The sequence below is a fragment of the Copadichromis virginalis genome, linkage group LG19 (genome assembly GCF_057382275.1).
Source record: "Copadichromis virginalis isolate Kocher_CV1m ecotype Utaka linkage group LG19, C_Virginalis_male_GT1.1, whole genome shotgun sequence".
Classification (NCBI taxonomy): domain Eukaryota; kingdom Metazoa; phylum Chordata; class Actinopteri; order Cichliformes; family Cichlidae; genus Copadichromis; species Copadichromis virginalis.
The window spans coordinates 12,443,983-12,466,138 of NC_140636.1; the positions used below are offsets into that span (position 1 = coordinate 12,443,983).

A 22,156-nucleotide genomic window follows, 5' to 3' on the forward strand; every position below is an offset into this window, starting at 1 on the left:
ATGAACCTGCATACTGGGTTTTGCTGGGTAATGTGACCAAGATACAGTCAGTGGTTGGCCATAAGATAGACTTCTCCTCTTCAGCTGCCCAAAAAAAGGCTCTTGATCAAAACATAAACAGACCATCCATATTGAAAGGTAAAAGGAGCCGTCCTCAAAAAAGAAAAATCCCACCTGCTACTGTGGAGGAGTTGTCACTGCTATAATGCCATAATGTTTTATCTAGGGGTCTAGATTTATGCCTGTAGTGCACTGCCGTGTACCCTGAATTGGGATACAGCCACTGACTCACTCATCCCCTCCCTTCCTGTTACGAATCACTGACTCACTCACCCCCTCCCTTCCTGTTACGAATCACTCACTGGACCTTTCTCAGTTCTAAGTAAGCAAGTACATACTCGCGTTCTCGGCGAGACTGGACTTGCCGAGACCGCACGGGAGTACAATTGGAACACCAGCGTACTTGATGATGTCACAGGTCCGGAGTTTTTACTGTAGTGATGGGATTTCCGGCTCTTTTTAGAGAACCGGCTCTTTCGGCTCGACTCACTAAAAAGAGCCGGCTCTTTCGGCTCCGAACCGGCTCTTCAGGTTGTTTTGTTGCTTTAATTAATTTATTATTAACAATAATAGAAAATTATGCACAAAAGGAATTACTAATGTAAAAAAAAGTGGTTTTATTTATATATGTTTATATATAAATATATGCGGTGGCACCTAGAGACAAAGCACGTACAAACTCCAAAAAGCACGTACAAATTCCAAAGCTCGTACAAACTCCAAAACATATTTCTAGCGTTAACTGAACTTCCAAAACAGAGCTACCTAGATCACTTAAATTACACAATTGAAAGCATATGTGTATGGTTTGTGTATTTATACACAAGCACTCATATATATTCAAATAAAATAAAAAAGTTCATTTACCTGTTACTACCACACACCAAATCCGGTCATTGGTACTTCCTGGCTTGTGTAGCCACTAGGTAACAAAAGCTCAACATTGCGCCTAGCATCCTGGAGCACTTCTGTTGTGTTTTGTACGTGTTTTGGAGTTTTTACATGCTTCTAAGTTTTTACGTGTTTTGGAGTTTGTACGTGCTTCGGGGTTTGTACGTGTTTTGGAGTTTTTACGTGTTTTGGAGTTTGTACGTGCTTCGGAGTTTGTACGTGCTATGGAGTTTTTACATGTTTTGGAGTTTTTACGTGGTTCGGGGTTTGTACGTGCTTTCTCTCTAGGGGCCACCGTAAATATACTTTTATTTATTCACTACACATAAAATGTAATAAATAAATCATATTTTACAAAAACCAACTATTCACAGTTCAGCTTTTAACTATTTAAATTTTCAGGTTTTTCTTTTTAAATAAATTTAAAGTGAAACAACACAAAACACTGCAAACCACAACACAATTAAATATAAATTAAAATATGAAAAAAAAGAACATGCATATTCTCTGTCATATGGGCCTGCATGAATAAACTTTCTGAATCCTATATCTTCGGCAACTGAAAATAGTTGTGGATGAGTACTATGTGGAAGTAAGCATCAACGACACAGAGCTCTCAGTTCTCACTCCTTTATTCCTCTCCAACATCAACTGCACATATCGCGCCACAAAACACAGGAACACACTTCCTTAACACTGGGTGTGAGTGGAGCCTTCTAGTGGTCCACCACACATGCCCCCCCCCCCCCCCCCCGAACACCCAGCAGAACTAGTCCAGGACCCAGGGCTTAAGCAAACGGCCGGAACGGCTGAACCGGGGCGGGTGGGGAACTGACAGAGGGCAACCCAGCCCGGGAGCGAGGCTGGCACCGGCAGTCAGAAAAAACTGCAGACGACTCGGACTCCGTTGATTGTGGGTCAGCCCGGTGGCAGGTGGGCGGCCACGGCGAGGGGCCTGGGCCGGGACCACCTGATCCTCTTGCCTCTTGCATAACATGTGCAGGCTTAAGGCTGTCAACAGAGACAACCTCCTGCCGACCGCCAAAGTCCAAAATGAAATGTTTGTTGCCTGGTTTAAGAACCCTGTATGGCCCGTCATATGGTGGACGCAGCGGAGTCCTATGGGCATTGTGCCTGACGAAAACGAAACAAGCAGAGTCCAACGAACTCGGAACAAAAGTGTCAGGCAGGCAGTGGTGCACAGGAACAGGAAATGAGTCTCTTGGGGGGCGAAAAGGCAACAAAGATGTATCGAAACATGGGGGAGGGCTCTCAGGTAAGAATTCCCCAGGGACCCGGAGGGGCTGGCCGATAATATATTATCATGCTTTTTACAACAACGTGAATGTACTATTGCTGTGTGATTTATTACTATTACTGAAGGTCCGCGACTCCGAACTGTAGTAAAGGGACCTCTGACTAATACGGCGGGGTCCCTGTCGGCTCGTAGCCGAAAAATAGCTTTACTTTGTTGTGTGGGTCAAGTTTGCTTGACAGAGAGAGGCGTTGAAAGACTGCTCCAACGGAACTTATTGTTTTCGGAGGAAAACACGAACACAGTGTACAGTCGAGTCTTAATAGCTTACTTACAACTGGGCTCGTCAGGCACTCTTCTTGGCTGAAGTGGTTATTATTATATTTACATGCTTCCAGCTCCCGTTTTTCCTCGATGACAACTCGTACCTTTCCACTCCCCTTTTTCTCCCTCCTCGCGCTCACAGACCCATAACGTGTATGGCAGTCCATTCTCCCTGAAACACGGACTACACTGCCCATGATGCTACATTCCTTAGAGCTATGCTTGTAGCATTCTGCCTGTTAGCTTAGCACAACAACAACAACGAAAAGGCGCTCTCTCACCCAGGAAACACACAGTCGCAGAGAGAGAGAGAGCGTCGCCCTGTAACCATGGCAACCGTAACGCTGCCGCCTGGAACAACAGAACGTAGCTGTCAAACAAAACCCAAACAGTCCTGACCCGCGACAATATGAAACAGGAAAGTACCGCAGTGTAATCCATTTATTTCAACAAAGTAACTGTATTCTGAATACCACCTTTTTAAACGGTAACTGTAACGGAATACAGTTACTCATATTTTGTATTTTAAATACGTAACGGCGGTACATGTATTCCGTTACTCCCCAACACTGTGTAGAAAGCAATAATAAATAAATTCTAACAACAGCTTATCAAGCTTAAACGTGCTGCTGTTGTTCAGCCGCTGGTTTCCTCTTTCTGGCGTGAAGTGGGCCAAAAACAAACAAGAGAGACGGACTCGCGACAGAAAAGCCGATCAGCTGATCATTAAGCAGTTTCATGATTGAAGTAGCAGCAAGAAGAGGCAGTCGCTTGTTAAGCTTAACGCAGGAATGCTTTACAAACATTCAGAGATGGACTTACACACTTGCTTTACTTCTCTCGGGGATAACTTTGTCGGAGATGAAATGCGGGGTTGCTAGCGAAGCTCCACATGCTATCCAGACCACCGACAGGTCCCGCATGCCACAGCGGCTCTATCACGTGATGCATACTGCTCCGACGTGCTAACGTTCTGAAGCGAGTTACGGCGTGTTGCAAGTTTTGTGAGGTGCTTTCGTGATATTTAATGGATCGGATTACATTTTTTATTTTTCTCCGATATCCGATCCAGTAATTTAGGTCAGTATCGGACCGATACCGATACGTAATATCGGATCGGTCCATCTCTACCGGAGAGCGAGAGGCAGTCGCTCGTTAAGCTTAACGCAGGAATGCGTTACAAACATTCAGAGATGGACTTACACACTTGCTTTACTTCTCTCGGGGATAACTTTGTCGGAGATGAAATGCGGGGTTGCTAGCGAAGCTCCAAATGCTATCCAGACCACAGGTCCCGCATGCCACAGCCGCTCTATCACGTGATGCATACTGCTCCGACATGCTAACGTTCTGAGGTGAGTTACGGCGTGTTGCAAGTTTTGTGAGGTGCTTTCGTGATATTTAATGGATCGGATTACATTTTTTATTTTTCTCCGATATCCGAGCCAGTCATTTAGGTCAGTATCGGACCGATACCGATACGTAATATCGGATCGGTCCATCTCTAGTTAATTTAACTCTTTTTGGAGAGTTGGTACGTTAACTCTGATTTAGTGTTAAACACCAAATCTGTCTGGAGTTGATAATTTAACACTTGGTGTTAAGAGTTTATATATTAACTCTCAAAGAGTATTTTAGTTTAACTACGTAAGAGTTATCTTCTAATTCATTCTAAAAAGCGGGAATTTTACTGTTCTGAACTTCTAGAAATTTCTTTTGGAAATAAACATTTACTAAAAAGACGCAATGATTTTTGAAAAACATTTATTCTGAACTGTGCACCACAATTTCAAAACATTTTCTGAAAGATGTAACAGTATACATGTTCTCACTTTCATTAGAATTTTGTTTATCAAAGGTCTGACATGGTAAATGCAAATAACAGCATTCTCATCACTTATTTCTTCAATACAATATGCATGTCCTTCATTCATCCCTTTGTGGAACTTCAACGCACTTCTGCTCTCCCCCATATTCCATCTTCACAAGCATATCCTGTGCGGAGATTGAATAAAAATTAGTTGACACTAATTAATGGCACAAATAATCCAGTAAACAATTGCAGCACAGGAAAAAAAAAAAAAGGAATCCTCTTTGAGCCATTACTTGTGTAAAGTATTTTCCCAAAAGACAAGGACACAGGCAACAGGTAATACTGAACTAAATGTAAAACCTCAACCTTTTTCATTTTTACCTAAACCGTGTGCACAAAACTCTGGAGGGATCTATGCTAATGTAGAATCCAGTCAGGACGTCTGCTACTGCTGTTTGCTCGTTTTTTTTATTTTTTATGGGCGATCGTTTTCAGGCTTCAAGTAGCACCATTATACCAACATTTCACATTCTAGACATTGTTTTAGGTGTATTTGACCAAAGGTTTGACTGAAAATTCACATGCAAGCTTTTTTCAGTGCTGTGGTATTTGCCTGCAAACAATACCTTTCAGCTAGCTAAAACAGAATGTTATGCTATCACCGAGCAACATGGCTAATGCCTTTCACACAGCTTTGTCTCAACTCCAAAGAGCCACAGAAGTAAAAGCTAATAACAATTGAAACAATCTTTGAAAAAATGACTTACCAAGCATGGCAAACAACTCAAATATGTAGAGCAAAATGTTCTGAAACGGCTTCACTTCAGCTTCGATTGGAGCCGTGCTGGGGGCGGAGTCTGTGAATTTACTCTGTTGGTGTCATAGCCCCTGTAGGAGTTCAGAGTTAAGACGTCAAGCGTTAATGTTTCCATTTTAACACCTCCAGATTTGACAGAGAAACACTCATTTTTAACACTCGATTTTAACTACTATCATTTTTCACCTCAGAGTTACATTAAAAGAATGTGACTCTGCTTAGAGTAAAATTAACTCTACTTTTGCAAGGAGACTATTAACACCAAAAAATTTAACACTTTTGAATTTGCTGTGTAGGTGACCATGACGAGAGAGACAGACAGAGTCTGGCTCAGATGCTGGCAGTTCTTGCTGCAGTCTACCGGTAGCGTCTCCTTTCAGGCCAGGATAGACGAATGTCACAGAGCAGTGACTAAGTTTGTGGTCAAAGGCTTGCACCCATTTGCCACAGCAGATGCCCCCGATTTCACTTTGGTAAGTGAATGTGTTTAATTGTAGGCAGGGACATTACTGGATATTCTTGTGTAATTGCTACAGAATAATTTATGTTACACTTTGTTATTGCTACAGGAGAATATTTATTTTTGTCACGGTCTGGCTGGCAGACCGTGGGGATGTGGGGAAAAGGAGGACCCAGGCGCGGTACTCTGTGTATAAACAGTGCGTTTATTTACAGTGATGGAAAGTAACAATAAACCCCAGTGTATTCCCCAGACTCCCATGTCGTGTCTCCCTCGTGCTCTCTGCTCCCGTGTCAGCACCCCCCGGTGCTCGCTGCTCTCCCAAGCCTTCCACGCTCCACCTGTGGGAAACAATAGCGGCAGCTGTCAGGACACTTAGGAATGGCAGGCATACACTTTAAGACAAAACCTAGACGGGGTGACTAACGTGGAGTCTCATGCAATGATCCCGCGTCGGTGGGAGCTCCAAGACTCTCCTAAGTAGCTCCCCCGATCAGCGGCAGGTGTGTGGCTTCGGGTGTGGCCAGTCCCTCCGCAGGGCCACACCCCTCAGGCCTGCAGGTGGCCGAGCTCCATCCTCCAGGCACACCCGCAGACATACACACCCATACCTCACCTAAACATATGAGTGGGACACAGACTAACACAGCACAGAGAAACACATATGTACACGCACAGAGAAGGGGAAACGACACCAAAAATACATAATAATACACAGGTCCATGACTGCCCAGGGATCCTGGGTCGCCCAGTCCCAGGACCCTGACAATTTTATTATTTTACATTTACATTTTTTTTCCTGGGGACCCTGTGACACCCCATTGAAGAGCCGTAGGCTGGATCTCTTAAGATCTCACTGTTGGGTTTGTAAGGCCATGTTACTCCTAAATTTCTATCTTGTTCAAAGAGAAGATAAAAAACAAAGTTCTAAGCTAATCGACCTTAGTGTTCTCCTTTTTTAAAAATAAGAATCGATAAGAGAATCGATAAAGAATCGAATCGTTAAACAGAATCGAAAATGGAATCGGAATTGTTAAAATCTTATCAATACCCATCCCTAGTAATGACAGCGGTTTTAGGAACGTCTTCGGCGCGCACGGGAACCTAGTGATACCCCCGCACCAAGTCAATTTTAGAAAAAATCGACGTTCCGGCGAGATTGGCAGAAAAATCCTGAATGTGGGGGATGGGGTAACGGTCATTCTCCGTGGCATTATTTAAATGGCGGAAATCTCCGCACGGCCGCCACCGACCGTCCGATTTGGGCACCATGTGAAGCGGAGAGGCCCATGCACTGTTCAAACGCTGTACAATGCCAAGGCGCTCCATGGCTGCAAACTCTTCCCGAGTGACGGACAGTTTCGCGGGGTCAAGGCGGCGTGCGCGCGCGAACACCGGGGGCCCGACCGTGGGAATATAATGCTCAACCCCATGCTTTGTTACCGTGCTAGAGAAATTTGGGACAGACAGCGATGGAAAGTCTAAAAGCAAACGCTGAAAAGCATCCCCGGAGGTCACTACATTAGCCCGAATCAGGGGCTCGGCGGCCCGAGTAAAACAGGGTAGCAAAGAAAACGAGAGAGCATCAATTAAACGTCTGTTAGCAACATCGACAAGCAGTCCATGAGCACACAGGAAATCAGCACCTAAAATAGGTACAGAGCTAGCGGCGACAACAAAGTTCCACTGGAAATCCCGGCCATGAAAACAAACAGTCACCAACCTTTCCCCAAACGTTTTGATGGGAGAGCCATTAGCTGCAATGAGCTGCGGCCCACAGTTCGCTGCTTGTCCGTCGGCAGCGGTAGGGGAAGGAGGGTCTTCTGGGAGCCGGAGTCCACGAGAAAACGTCTCCCGGAGCGCGAGTCCTCTATGAAGAGCAGCCTTTCTGTATTGCCAGCGGTCGCGGCTGCTACGGCGCGCTGGCGGGTCCGTTTCCCTGGGCCGTGAAAGCGCAAGGCAGCAGGCAGCAACACGCTCTGTCGCCAAATCGCTTATGGTAGAAACAGATGCTCTTTCCGCGGTGCCAACGTGTAGCAATCCCTGCCGTCAGCAAGGGGGCAGATGCTCCGGAGGAGGCAGGTGGAGGCGTGGAAGGTGCCGCTGGCGAGTCCGTAGCCAGGGCGTGAACGTCGAAAGTGCGGCTAGCCAGGAGAATGCGATCCGCTTCTTCAGCCAGGGAGCGATAATCCTTTGCAGGCAGAAGCGGGGAGTTTGCGAGGACAGCTCTCACGGTGGCCGGTAGTTGGCAGATGAAGAGGTGCGCGAAGAGGAATCCCCCGTCATCCGCCCCGAGCAACGATAGCATGTTCTCCATGAGCTCGAGCGCGGTACCGCCACCCAAGCCTGACAGGTTGAGGAGCTTTTCGGCTTGTTCAGCGTCGGAGAGGGCATAGCGCCGAAGAAGCAGCTCTTTAAGGGCGGCGTATTTTATTTTATTTTTTTATTTTTTTATTTATATTCCTGGTCGAGCGAGGCCACCACATGGTGATGCTTCGTGTCGTCAGCCGAGATGCCGCGAAGGGCGAACTGAGCCTCCACGTGTACGAACCATGACGGGGGGTCATGGAGCCAAAAGTCCGGCAGTTTCAGCACCACAGTGAACGTAGCTGCATCCATAGCAGAGTCTGCGTTATCTGCAGCCCGTTGCATGCTCGAGTCAGGGGTCACCAATGTGGAGGTAAGCATCAACGACACAGAGCTCTCAGTTCTCACTCCTTTATTCCTCTCCAACATCAACTGCGCATATCGCGCCACAAAACACAGGAACACACTTCCTTAACACTGGGTGTGAGTGGAGCCCTCTAGTCGTCCACCACAACTATACCTTTCTAATGTGACTGTTAAGTTGAAATGTTAAATGTTTGTCATTTTTATGTTTACCATTTGTACATAGTATTAAAGAATTCTTTCTGTCCTCCCCTCCCCAAATCCTTAAGATTCTGGGAGGGGGGGTGGTAGTGTTTTTATCACAGGAACACCCTTGTTTGATGTTGGCAAACTTCCTCCCCTTTGTATGGCTTCACTGTGTTATCTAGGGTGAACCATCTAGGGTGTGGGGGAGACTACCCTCTTTATGACCAAGGATGTTCCTACTGTGCTTTTATGTTATATGCAGCAGGATCACACACACACACACACACACAGTGCCTTGTCTTTGTAACCAAGGGGGGTTACGGGGGTAGGTATGTGTTGTAAACTATTGTTTATTGTGTGAACGTTGTCAATAAAAGGGAGCGAGAGGGGGCCGTCGTGGAGGTCATTTGTGAGGAGCTGAGATACCGACAAGGCCTCCCTTGCAAGTAAAACGATCGATCGCTGTTGCCTTGTTTTTCTTTCACGGGAATGAGTTCTGGGATCAGCGGGGTCTGACTTTAGACCCAACATCTTTTGGTCCTTCGGAGCCGGAGCCTAACACATTGCATCCACCGAGGAGAGGGAGAGGACGCCACCGCAACGTCTGGGATGATTGACGTAAAGCCCTGGTGTTTCACTTTGCTTTGTTACCAGGCCGGGAAGTTTGCGCCTGACCTCCCCTCGGGATGGATGACGATTGACGGGATCTAGAGACTCTTCCCATGAACGTAAACAAACAGTGAGTAGAAAAGGCCTTATGCGTCACTGAGACTGCGCGGGTACACGCGAGTCCAGGGGAGCGCTGGTTGCGCGGTTTCACGCGAACCTAAAACAATAGAGAGCGGCTACGTGACCGTGCGGTTTCTCGCAGGTACGGGAGTGCGCCAGCCGTGCGGGAAGGTCGCAGGCTACTAAAGAAACGGCTCCATAGCTGCGCGGTTTCACGCGAGCACGGGAGTGCGTTAGACTGTGCGTTTAGGACGCAGGTCCATTAGTTGTGCGGGCAGGACACAAGCTATTAAACAAAAGAAACGGCTCCGTAGCTGCGCGGTTTCACGCGAGCACGGGAGTGCGTTGGTTGCGCGGGTCCACACGAACCTAGAGGAAGCGGCTCTGTGACTGTGCGGATAGGTCGCAGGTCCAAGAGCACGCTAGCTGTGCGTTCTGACGCAAGCTTTGATTTTTATTTTATCTTATTTTTACTTTAGTGTATTTTTCTCCGCCGTTAAAGGTATAGAGAGTTTAAGATTATAGGCCTTAAAAAGTGTGTGAATGAGCATATGCGTGTGTGAGTGCCAGTAAAGTGAACGCAGCAACACAGAAGGAAACCTAAAGCGGTGTTAACGTAATTCTGTGACCTGTTGTGTACACGTAGCCTGGGTTTTGGAGTAAGGTGTTACCTGCCGTAAACTTAAAAGAATTGTCACAATGGGGAATAAAATGTGTAAGTCTGCCTTAGAAGGGGATGTAAAATTTATGGAGAAATTTTTACCGGGCAGCACGCAGTATGTAGGTTGTTGGCGTGAAAAATATGGATTTGAAGGGACATTAGTGGAAGTTAAGTGTAAAATGCTTGAAGAAAGAATAGCTGTAAGTGTAGCAGGTAAAACAGGGAAAGCGAAGCAGAGGAAGGAATTGCAGTTAGCAGTTGCTAAGTTGTGGCTGGAGCAGGCTCAAAAGAGAAGAGAAGCACAGAATGTTAAAAGAACAATATTGCAAGCAGTAGTTGTGAAACCTGAGGATGAAACCACAGCTCAATCCACTGCAACTACTTTAGAACTGTAGAAAAGCATTAGAAAGAGCAAGAATGTTAGCAGAAAGAAGAGCCAGAGAAGAGCGTGAGAGAGCAGAGGCAGAGGTGGAGGAGAAATTAAAGGCTGAGTATGGAGAGGCATTAGGAGCAGCATTGAGTCCAAGACAGACTAGGCAGGGCAGGAAACAGAAAGTAAAGTTAGTGAACACAGACGTTGCAACCACATATCCATCCCTGACACAACATAAAAAAAAACATATGGTGTTTCTGTCCCAGAGTGTGAAGATGAAGAAAGTTTTTCTCCTGATCCATTCTGTGAGGTGAGCATGTTTGACGTCATTGTGTGTGAGAAAAGGTATCCAGCTGGGGCAGACGTGATTCTGCAGATCACCTGCCCAGTGGACAAAAAGAAATAAAATAGTTGTGTGGATGAATGATAGCACGAAGAGTGTTTGGTGTTTCTCAGTCTGAAACAGCTGTAATGCTACTTTCTGTCAGAAAAGTACAGTAAAAAAAAAAAAAAACAGAGAGAGATGTGTGTTGTTTTAAGCAGTGATGAGAATAATGAAAGTGTGATGAGAGAGGAACACAAAAACATACAGAAAATGCATTAACCATACTAACCCTTACATGCACATACACATAAATGATACTCATGAAGACCAGACAGCATCTTAAGCATGAGATTCTGTTTGTCATCTTGTCCAAGTCACTAGTAAGATGAAAGTGATACATAGACTAGTGGACTGAATATTATAGGAGGACAGATGGTTGCATCATAGAGGAGAAAACAGAATGCTGATGAGAGGTTTTAAATGAGTGAGCTGAGTGAGCTGATTGTGAGTTTCTGGTGTGTGAAGAAGTTTTAACATGGCACACATTTAGTTACATGAGAAGAAACTTACTATGTGCTGAGACAGCAGGGTTATGCTGTATGTTGTGTGTGATTGGATGAATGTTTGAGATTAAACTGGCTGTTTATTTGTCTTTTGTTATTAAGTTGAGCCTGCCAATTGGGTTGTTACGATTTATCCCCCTGGCATGAAGAACACGTGTCATGACTAAAACAAGGCCTTTCTTTCCTTTGTTTTCCTTTATTTTCTTTCTTTCCTTTTTATTTTGTTACTTTCATGGTGCACTGAAAGTTTTGTTTGATGATCCATGTTTGAGCAGATCTGCACGATTAGAACCGAAGCGTCGTCAAGAAAACTGTTGCAAAATGAGCTTCTCCAAAATTAAAATGGGCTCAGGAGAAAGCCACTTATTTGGGACAATTAGGAAACAAGTTCCTGTCCAAAAGGATTCAACGAGGAAATCCAGTCTAAATTATTTTTCTTTTTGAAATGACGTCGTTTTGCTGAGCGTGGAAACGAATGCGACGATAATTTCCACAATTAGCAAAAGAAGGAATCACTGAGTGAATGAGTAAGAATTTTAAAATAAATGGGGAACTGACTGACTGACTTAACACCATTGTGTGAAGTTAACCCCCACCTAACAAAGGTGTGGATGTATCTCTGTGTGTGTCTCTGTTGCAGGAGCAGAAGGAGACCACAGGAGGAAACTTGGGTCACATGACTATGTGAACTCTGAAAATTTAACCTTTTAGTTTAAATTTTTCTGTGTCTGTGAATTTACCAGGTACCATTCACTACCTTGTGTTGCTCACAGAGATTACTGTGAGAAAGAGTGTATACACCTGCGCAGCGCTAACATTTACATTTCTTTTTACAGCAGATGGTTAATCATGTGATTTGATCATGTGATTTACAGCAGGACACAACTTAATGTTTTTCTACCACAGGATTACTGAGATTTTGTATGAAGAGAACTGTAGTTACAGGCTATATGTTGATGATGAAATTACACTGTGTTAAAATGTTGGAGAAAATGTGAATGTTACAGGGGAGAAATTAATACAGTGTGAGACATACTGTGATGAGACCATTGTTACTTTTCCACAGCGAGTGTTAACTTTATGACCTTTCACAGCATCTCTGTAATTGGATGGCCGACACCTGAACACCAGGACGAACCGTGTGTTTGGCTAATGTTTGTTTTTCTTTAAGAGTGCTTGTAAAGGATTCAGCACAGACAGACAAGTGACGATTGAACAGATGTGCAGTGGTTACAGAATAGTTACATGGAGCTCATTATCTGACCACACTGTTGGGCTTATGGTGAGTGACAAACTTAAGGAAAGTCACTGATTACAATGTGGAATAACACTGAGATGTTAAATAATTTGGAACAAATTATGGGAAAAAGTAGGAGTTTAATGAGTTTAGAATAAACCTGCAATGATACTTGTCTCTGTGACGCTGAATACTTTATTACTCTTATGATCTATAGTTAGTTGCAAATGTGAAGTTGTTTTAACTTTAAGACTTTGTCTTCTAGGATACAGGAGCTGGGAGCTAAACAAGCTAAACATTTAATTGCTGACTAATGTTTTTACACAGGGTTACAGCTTGGAGTGAAGCTGCTCCAGGGGGCAAACCCTGGAGATTGTTTTAGGGAGACTGTGCAACATTCTTGTACATGTCTCATTGGGGAGTTGACACAGGGCGAAAGCCGTGTGGCGAGAGGAGTGTCGTCTTTTTGATTTGTAGATGTCGTGAGGTGCCATGACGAGAAGGAGTGACTCAGAGGATCGTCCACAAGATGGAAGCTGAGGCCTGGAGAGAGTCTTCAGGAGGATCAGAGATCACCTTCAGCACAGAGAGCTGTGCTACTGGGCTTCCAAAGGATCGTCACGAGGAGACTTTGCACAGCAAAATCTTAAATAAGATGAAAGAGTTTCGACGTTGATGTTAAGGAAGACAACTACGGGGTACGACGTGCTCTGCCTTAAATCTTCAGCAGCATTGGAAAATGGAACCTGAGGGAGCGTGCCAAGCTCCAAAAAGTGACAGCGCAGAGGAGGTCCAGCGATGGACTTGTGGTTCTGTGAACAGCACAAATGCCAGGTGACTGTAAAATAACTAACAGCACTTTTTCCACAAGTGAAGCCAGTAACTTACTATCCTAAAAGATTAGCTGTAGTTGCTCGTGCTTTACCTCCATGCGTGAGATCAGTATGTGCAGCAGCTTAAGCTGTACAATGTTTCAATAGTTTATTTCACCTTTGAAATTGTTAGTTCCACACGAGGTAGATGTTTACTAAACTTACATTTCTGTCACCTACAAGACACTTGTCTTTAATGTTACTGTTACTCTCACAACCACACATATTACCATAAAGTGGTGCACAATTCTGAATCTGTCCAACCCTTTTTGCCAACAGAGGAGGGCACTTCTCATGAGAGTAGAGAGCGCGAGGAGAAGAAGTGTAAGCTGAGGGATGACTTACTAAATGTGCCACTCATTGAGGGAAAGGTTTGGTTTGTTGATGGTTTGAGTTTACAATAGCAGAGGGACAGACTAGAACAGGTTTTACTGTAGCAGACAGTGAGAGAGAGTTATCTATGTAGGACAACTAGCATGTTTCATATTTGCTTGAGCAGCAGAGATGCTAGCTTTAACGGAAGCTTGTAAAGCTGTAGAGAGACAATATACCCTGATAGGCAGTATGTATTTGCTACTGTACATTTCTTTGTAGTGCAGTGAGTGAGACGAGGTGTGACAACCTCTAAAGGGAAACCTGTAGAACACACCAAACGCTTGCAAAATCTGCTGGAGGCAGTGTTATTACCCAGTAGAATTGCCGTTTGTAAATGTGCAGCACACATGTGAGGGAAAGATCCAGTTGCATTAGGGAAAGTTTTTGCAGATAAGATCGCAAAAGAGGCAGCTGTAGTTAAACATGGTGTTAACCTTTTATCAATACAACATCAGCAGACATGCAGGCCCACTCACCTACAGCAGGAAAACAGTTGTGACTTACAGAGGGAGCAAGCTTGCAGGATGGTGTTTATTATCTGTGGGATAAACCAGTACTGCCTAATAATTTGTATAAGACTGCTGCTGTTTTGAGCCATGGGCTATACCATGTCTCAAACAGGAGGGAGATGAGCAGTAGTTTATACTCACTCTAGGATTATTAAATACTCTTTTAAAAAAAAAACTTTTTGCAGGCAGAGAGAACTAATGGAACAGTAAAGTTAAGATTTAGGAAGACAGGCAGGACATGGTTAGACTGTATAGAATAAGTACATGAGGATTACTCCAGCAGAGAATGGTCTGACTCTTTGAGATTATACATGTTAGAGCATTTAGAGTTCTAGTCTTCTGTAGTGATGATAGAAAAGCAGAAGAGAGAGCATATTAGCAGATTAGATGCTTGAAAATGTTTAAAAGTAAAGAAATCATGAGAACAAATGATCTGCCAGATGATTCTGTTTCTCTGCAGGAGCAGAGTCTGAAGTCTGGAGATTGGATGTTGATAAGGCCATGGAGAGGAAGTGCTGGTCCAGTCCATGATGGAAAGGTCCCTATCGGGTGCTGCTGACAACGACCACAGCAGTGAAGATTGCTGGAAGGAACACTTGGATACATCAAGCGCACTGCAAGAAGGTGACACACATCCAGGCCAGCTCGGAGTAAGTGGCAGGAAGACCGGGAACAAAGGGTGGGGAAAGCCTCCAGGGCCCCTCGTCTCAATCCGGTGAAGAAACCAACTGAGCCACAGGTACTCATCAGAATGGCTGGGAATGTGCTGTGCATCTTCTTGAGCCTGTGGACCCTGAGTGGGATGACAGGGAGCGCACTGGAACAGAGCAAACCACACCCATGGGTTTTCAACAACTACTGGTGGCAGTTTAAGAACACAACCGCTCACATAAAGAACGAGACCAATGGTTATGCTTGTGATGCCACTGGCTACACATTCTTCTGGACTGTGGCCATATAGCATCACTGAGAGCGAGACAGTTTGTTTGGTTGCTTTAGCAACACATCCAGGAACACTGCCAACTTTTCAACTGCTCTGAACCTGAATGGAAGGTTGATTCACCAGTAGCTGGGAAGGTGAACTGCTCTGGTAAGACAGACCTGCTCATCTGACTTAAAGAATATCAAAATCAAATCAAATCACTTTTATTGTCACATCACATGTGCAGGTACATTGGTACAGCACATGTGAGTGAAATTCTTGTGTGCGAGCTTCACAAGCAACAGAGTTGTGCAAAATACAATAATGTAAACAAGCAAAATACAAGAATGGCTACATCTGAAACTAATAAATATATGTACAATATATATAATAGTATATGCATTTCTGGATGTGTATACTAAATATTTTTCTACGTGTGTGTGTGTGTGTGTGTGTGTGTGTGTGTGTGTGTGTACACATATTTTACAAATTAAATAGAGTAAAATAAAATATATAAAATAAATAAAATAAAATATACAGAGTGAGACATGTGCAAAACAGTGGCGTTACTGTACAGTATGGAGTGCATAATGTTGAAGTTCCAGTAGTGAAGCTGAGGTGTCTATGACGTGTTCAGCAGTCTGATGGCCTGGTGGAAGAAGCTGTCTCTCAGTCTGCTGGTACGGGACCGGATGCTGCAGAACCTCCTTCCTGATGGAAGCAGTCTGAACAGTTTATGGCTGGGGTGACTGGAGTCCTTGATGATCCTCCCCGCTTTCCTCAGGCACCGCTTCCTGTAGATGTCTTGGAGGGAGGGAAGCTCATGACTCATGAATATGACTTGTAGCAGGACATTATTTAGTTAAACGAACTGGAAACAGGCCAATTGCCTATGTGTATGAAGGACAATGGATTAGTCCAAGTTGGAGATTTACCATGGAACATGGCAACATCACCTATTCTTTTGTCTTCTGCAAGAAGGATGTAAACAGAGAAGGTTTTTGTCTACGTTTACATCATGAACACTTGAGGTTTTGAGCCAAGAAGATCAAAACAGCTTGATCCAATTTCCTTTACAAAGCTTTTTCTGTGGTGACAACAGGACAGGAGAAGAGTTGTAAATGCAGATTATTCACCAGTTGACTCTAACCCCCACAGGATGCCTACAGTGAGAAGATTTGGGGGGTTGATAGGAGTCATAAAGAAGGGTGTTGACCAGGCTGCAGCTTTGAAGCTAGCTGAGAGCCACATGGACAAACAATAAAGTCAACTGATGTGTTTAAATACATATGTCTATATACAGTTGGATTGTAGTGACATATGATTTTTGAGAATGATGATTCTTCTTGTTCGACTTTTGACATTCAGTTGTTTACTTGCAGAAATACATAATGAATCGCACGACAGGAGTAGATCCGCCACAAGGCTGGATAGGTTGGTTACTGTCTGGTCCTTGGTGGCATCTTCTTTTGAAAATATTAATTCCTGCTTTTGTATTGTTGATACTGATTTGCTTATGTATAGGATGCATTTTACCTTGTTTAAGATCAATGCTGACTAAGATGATTTCCAATACATTTTTTAAGTGATCTAGGTAGCTCTGTTTGGAAGTTCAGTTAACGCTAGAAATGTGTTTTGGAGGTTCTACGTGTTTTGTCTCTAAGGACCACCGCATATACTTATATATAAACATATATAAATAAAACCAACTTTTTTTTACATTAGTAATTCCTTTTGTGCATAATTTTATATTATTGTTAATAATAAATTAATTAAAGCAACAAAACAACCTGAAGAGCCGGTTGGGAGCCAAAAGAGCCGGTTCTCTAATAAGAGCCGGAAATCCCATCACTAATATTTTCATACAGCATATTGAGATTTGTCACTGGAGGAAACATTTGTTGGCCAGTGTATGTTTGTTCAACGTGTAAATCTTCATATTTCACAGTCACGTTACACATAGTTGAGATCACCCAACCCACTGCTCTAATGCAAGAAGGAATTTCCTCTTAAGCAAACAGAACATACAACAAAAGAAAAAACAGGTCACTCAAACTAACCCGCCTTGACAAATTAAAAGTAGAGAACTTGTTTTGAAGTAAGAAAGAAGATGCCCTCAAGGCAAATTCTCACGAGGGCCTAAGAGTACATCTTTCACCATCTTACAATACTGTGATTGCAGCCATTCCTCAACTCTCTGTCAATGGTACTCATGGCCAATGATCAGTGGGCTTTGATCAATGGTTGTTGATCAATGGCCATGAGAATTTGCATAATCATGATGAAGGAACTGACCTCTCAGCCCATTGTTCCTTCAGTGGTGCTAGTTTCAGTCATCATGCAAATGTACTGTTTATAAGATTGGGGAAACCTGCAGTCAGCTGAGACTGAAGAAGTTACTTGGATGAGTGATGAAACGTTTCTCCCACAAAACGCTACGTCCAGATGAACACAACCAACTTTTGGGGATTTACTTACCTGAATGATTGAGCATGCATCAAGAGGTTTTAACCCACTTTGGCAAGGACTGCCTAAAGCTAAATTTAAAAGCAGAAAATTAGAGGCCATCCAGGCCTTTATGTTTATGTGTGTTATCTGGCTTCATGGATAGATAAAGTTGGGTGTCATCTGTATAGCAGTGAAAATGTATGCTATGCGTTCTTATGATGATAATAATACAGTACACTATGATATCAGCAGGACTGAAGTGATATCTATTTATTAGGCACAACTGGAAGTCTTGTTATTCTGCTAAAGTTTTTTCCCACCAGTTTTTGCAAACACTTTAGAAAATTATATTAGCTTCAATAAAAATCATTTAAACATTTGCAATGTTTATTACCTCATTGTCTTACTTTAAACTAATTATTACAACAATACAAAGTTTTAAACTTTAGGTGATCTCAGTTATAATATTGTATTAAAGCATTATTGCAACTAATTGTACTATTAGCCATCAATACAAGGACGAAACAGCTTTAAAGATGGAATACTGATAAGGCAGGTTTAAGGGTGCAGTGAGAACTGAACATAACTGGCATCTCTAGTTTTTCTCTCTCTTTCAGTTTACAGTTAAAATGAAGACTGGCCATTTTAATGTCACCTCACAGATTATCATCATCACCAGGAGACCAAGATAACAATGAAAGATTACTGAACATCTGTTTTGTTGATTTGTTTGTGGCATTTTCTTTCAGCTGTCTTGTGTAACAGTTTCCAAAATGCTGATAGATTTTCACTACGTCCAGCCAACACCTATGATACTCTCAGAGGTTGGGGAAACAGTAAGTCAATTTTAGTCAAATTTACTTGAGCATACAGTCAGTTATATTCAGGTGTGTTGCATCAGGGACACATGGAAAAGTTTCAGGACACCGGCCCTCAAGGACTGGAGTTTGACACCCCTGTCCTACATAGTCTCCCGTCAGAGTTGTGGCTCTGTAAGAGTGATAGATTTATGGACTATAGAAACATATGGTATTGTTACTGTGCTTTACATTAAGTTGTTTACAATAAAAGCAAGGAAACACTTATTTTTGCATGACTTTTAATTTTCACATTGAATTAATGAAGAGAATAAAGGCACCATATCAGTTGTTTTTTGTTTTTAATGATGGATAAAATCTGAATGAAATTTTTATGAACCATTTTTGTAACTTAATTCTCAAAATATGCTTTAATCTCAGTGTTCGACATTCACACATAAGAATAACGTTTCATCCAGGCGATTAAAATTTGTCACAGGAGAAAACATTTGTAGGTCAGTTTGTGTTTTTTTACGTGTTAATCTTCATAAACCACAGTCACGTTACACACAGTTGAGAGCACCCAAGCCGCTGCTCCACCAACACCGCCAAATAATGCAGTGGCAGCCCATGACATACCTGCTGCACCTACAGTGAAATCATGTTAGACACTATTAGCTCTATTAGCTTATTCAACATGAGCAAAGCTTTTAGAGAGAGAGAGAGAGAGATAATATATAGTAAATTATTCAGTTTACCCCAGGACTGCAAGGTTGCTACGAGACCTCCTGCTACAACTCCACCTCCACTAGCGATTGCTAAATATGACATCAGTTTGGCAGCGATGGAGCCTGCTGCTATTCCAGCTGAAGTGAACCCCAGTGAAGCCAGAATGGCAGGAGTCAGAATCACAGTTCCACCAGCTCCTAAAAAAACCCCAAAAAACATATATTAAAGATTTTCATTTCAAAATTATGCTGTGGTTAATGTCATGGCGTACCTGCAGACACAAGGACCGTCTTGCCTGTTAACGAAATACAAAAAGATGTCAAATAAATTATTTACAATAATAATAATAATAATAATTCATATCCACTGTATAATGGGATAACACTGTTATAAAAAAAAATAGACTCACATATTTCTTCCCATTCCATGTCTGTGCTTTCAAAGATAACATTCAAATGACACCAAGAGCTCAACTGAACAAACCTGATGTATGTTATTTACTTTATTTCCAAGAACTACCTCTCCCATTTACCAAATATGAACAGAGGAGGAGGAGCACAGGGATGTACCTTAAAAAAATAACACAGGCATGTACAGGGAGTGCAGAATTATTAGGCAAGTTGTATTTCTGAGGAATAATTTTATTATTGAACAACAACCATGTTCTCAATGAACCCAAAAAACTCATTAATATCAAAGCTGAATGTTTTTGGAAGTAGTTTGTAGTTTGTTTTTAGTTTTAGCTATTTTAGGGGGATATGTGTGTGCAGGTGACTATTACTGTGCATAATTATTAGGCAACTTAACAAAAAACAAATATATACCCATTTCAATTATTTATTTTTACCAGTGAAACCAATATAACATCTCCACATTCACAAATATACATTTCTGACATTCAAAAACAAAACAAAAACAAATCAGCGACCAATATAGCCACCTTTCTTTGCAAGGACACTCAAAAGCCTGCCATCCATGGATTCTGTCAGTGTTTTGATCTGGGGCCTGTTCTTCGTACCGCGCTAAGTGAGTTAGCTGGATGAGATTGTTGACGATTTCGCGTGATCCTGGATCGTTCGGTTCCCCGAAGCCCATCCGGGACTTGCTGTCATAGCAACAGAGCCATAAGCGTAAACCTGCTGGGGAGCAGGTTTACTTTATGTAAACAGGATTAGATCGCGGCCACGCAGGTATGTCCGCGTCATTCATACGAAAGCAACAGCGATATTCCACCACTGTTTCACCATAAATAAATATTATCAATGTAACTAAAGATAATGCAGCACTTGATCCTTTTATTGATTTCACACAGATACATACAGGTCATTCCCTAAAAAAGGGAAATGTACTATTAACATTCTATTACATGTATGTGATTATTACAGATGTAATTCATATTTTAGAGTAGTAATTGTAAATTACTTCGTGTAATCAAGATGAGAGACCACGGCTATAAAAGCGAAGGTGGATAAGAAGAGTTTTCAGAATTCAGCGTATATTGCGGGACAGACAGGATCCTTTAGCTCAGCGCGACAGTGTGCTCATAGAGAGATATCGATTTTCCCGTGAGGGTATTATTTACTTAACCAACTTGTTGACGAGGGGGTGCAGGACCACCACCTGTCTTTTTTTTTGCTCTGCCCTTTTCTTGGTTGCTGTTATGAACAAACAAACAGATTATTTCAGGGTCTCTTTCCAAGAGACGAAAAGCAATATAAGAGATAAATATTACCATTCTGTAGAATATTCTTATATTTCACTTTTACTTGTTCCCATGTTCTAGTGGGTCCTGTTGGGGCTCTAATGTGAAAGGGGATATAATATAACATAATATAATATAATATAATGTAATATAATATTGGATAATATGGTGTGATATGATAAATCTACCCTACCGCCTACTGGTGTTGGCCAGAGGGGCCGATGGCGCCATATGGCAGCCTGGCTTCTGTCAGTCTGTCCCAGGGCAGCTGTGGCTACAACCGTAGCTGCCTCCACCAGTGTGTGAATGTGAGAGTGAATGAATAGTGGAATTGTAAAGCGCTTTGGGTGCCTTGAAAAGCGCTATATAAATCCACTCCATTATTATTGTTATTATTGAATTACTTACGAGTTTAATTTGTCAGCAACTTTCTGCCAGCCCTCTCTCCTTGCTTTTGCAGCCTTTGCAGTGTTCCCTTGCGTTTTAATTAAACTCTGAAACTCCTGAAATCCCTCACTCAAGAGTTCTTGCTCTGCTGCCGAAAAATACCGAGCGCGCTCCTTCGACATTTTCGCCGACCAATCAAAGGGTTGCCGATCAATGTTTCTACTATCGATGCGTAGCCCCTGTTGGGCCACCCAGTGATCTCACATTACTTCATCCAGCTTAACTAATCGTCAACAACAGGTGTGTTCGGGGAACCGGAATAGCGAGCTCAGAGTTAGCGCGATGATTTGGTCTTGGATGTTTCATTTGATCTTGGATGTAGTAAGCGACGTACGAAGCACAGGGCCCTGTTCACCGTCAACATTGCGTGCAGCAGCAACCACAGCCTCCCAGACACTGTTCAGAGAGGTGTACTGTTTTCCCTCCTTGTAAATCTCACATTTGATGATGGACCACAGGTTCTCAATGGGGTTCAGATCAGGTGAACAATGAGGCCATGTCATTAGTTTTTCTTCTTTTATACCCTTTCTTGCCAGCCACGCTGTGGAGTACTTGGACGCGTGTGATGGAGCATTGTCCTGCATGAAAATCATGTTTTTCTTGAAGGATGCAGACTTCTTCCTGTACCACTGCTTGAAGAAGGTGTCTTCCAGAAACTGGCAGTAGGACTGGGAGTTGAGCTTGACTCCATCCTCAACCTGAAAAGGCCCCACAAGCTCATCTTTGATGATACCAGCCCAAACCAGTACTCCACCTCCACCTTGCTGGCGTCTGAGTCGGACTGGAGCTCTCTGCCCTTTACCAATCCAGCCACGGGCCCATCCATCTGGCCCATCAAGACTCGCTCTCATTTCATCAGTCCATAAAACCTTAGAAAAACCAGTCTTGAGATATTTCTTGGCCCAGTCTTGACGTTTCAGCTTGTGTGTCTTGTTCAGTGGTGGTCGTCTTTCAGCCTTTCTTACCTTGGCCATGTCTCTGAGTATTGCAC

At 43.0% G+C, this 22,156-nt stretch overlaps 1 protein-coding gene and 1 long non-coding RNA gene across 2 annotated transcripts; one reads left to right on the top strand and one right to left on the bottom strand.

Moving 5' to 3' along the window:
• Positions 1-10,745: 10,745 nt before the first annotated feature.
• LOC146685626 (uncharacterized) lies at positions 10,746-16,766 on the top strand. Its single transcript, XR_014916746.1, has 2 exons — positions 10,746-13,198; positions 13,516-16,766. It is a non-coding gene; the product is annotated as an uncharacterized LOC146685626 (long non-coding RNA).
• Positions 16,767-18,632: 1,866 nt separating this feature from the next.
• LOC146685627 (interferon alpha-inducible protein 27-like protein 1) lies at positions 18,633-19,507 on the bottom strand. Its single transcript, XM_085441580.1, has 4 exons — positions 19,426-19,507; positions 19,288-19,311; positions 19,046-19,213; positions 18,633-18,935 (listed from the first exon to the last, which is right to left on the bottom strand). Exons 1-4 carry the CDS (start codon positions 19,442-19,444, stop codon positions 18,826-18,828), a joined length of 321 nt encoding a protein of 106 aa, XP_085297706.1. The 5' UTR covers positions 19,445-19,507; the 3' UTR covers positions 18,633-18,825.
• Between the last annotated feature and the right edge of the window lie 2,649 nt (positions 19,508-22,156).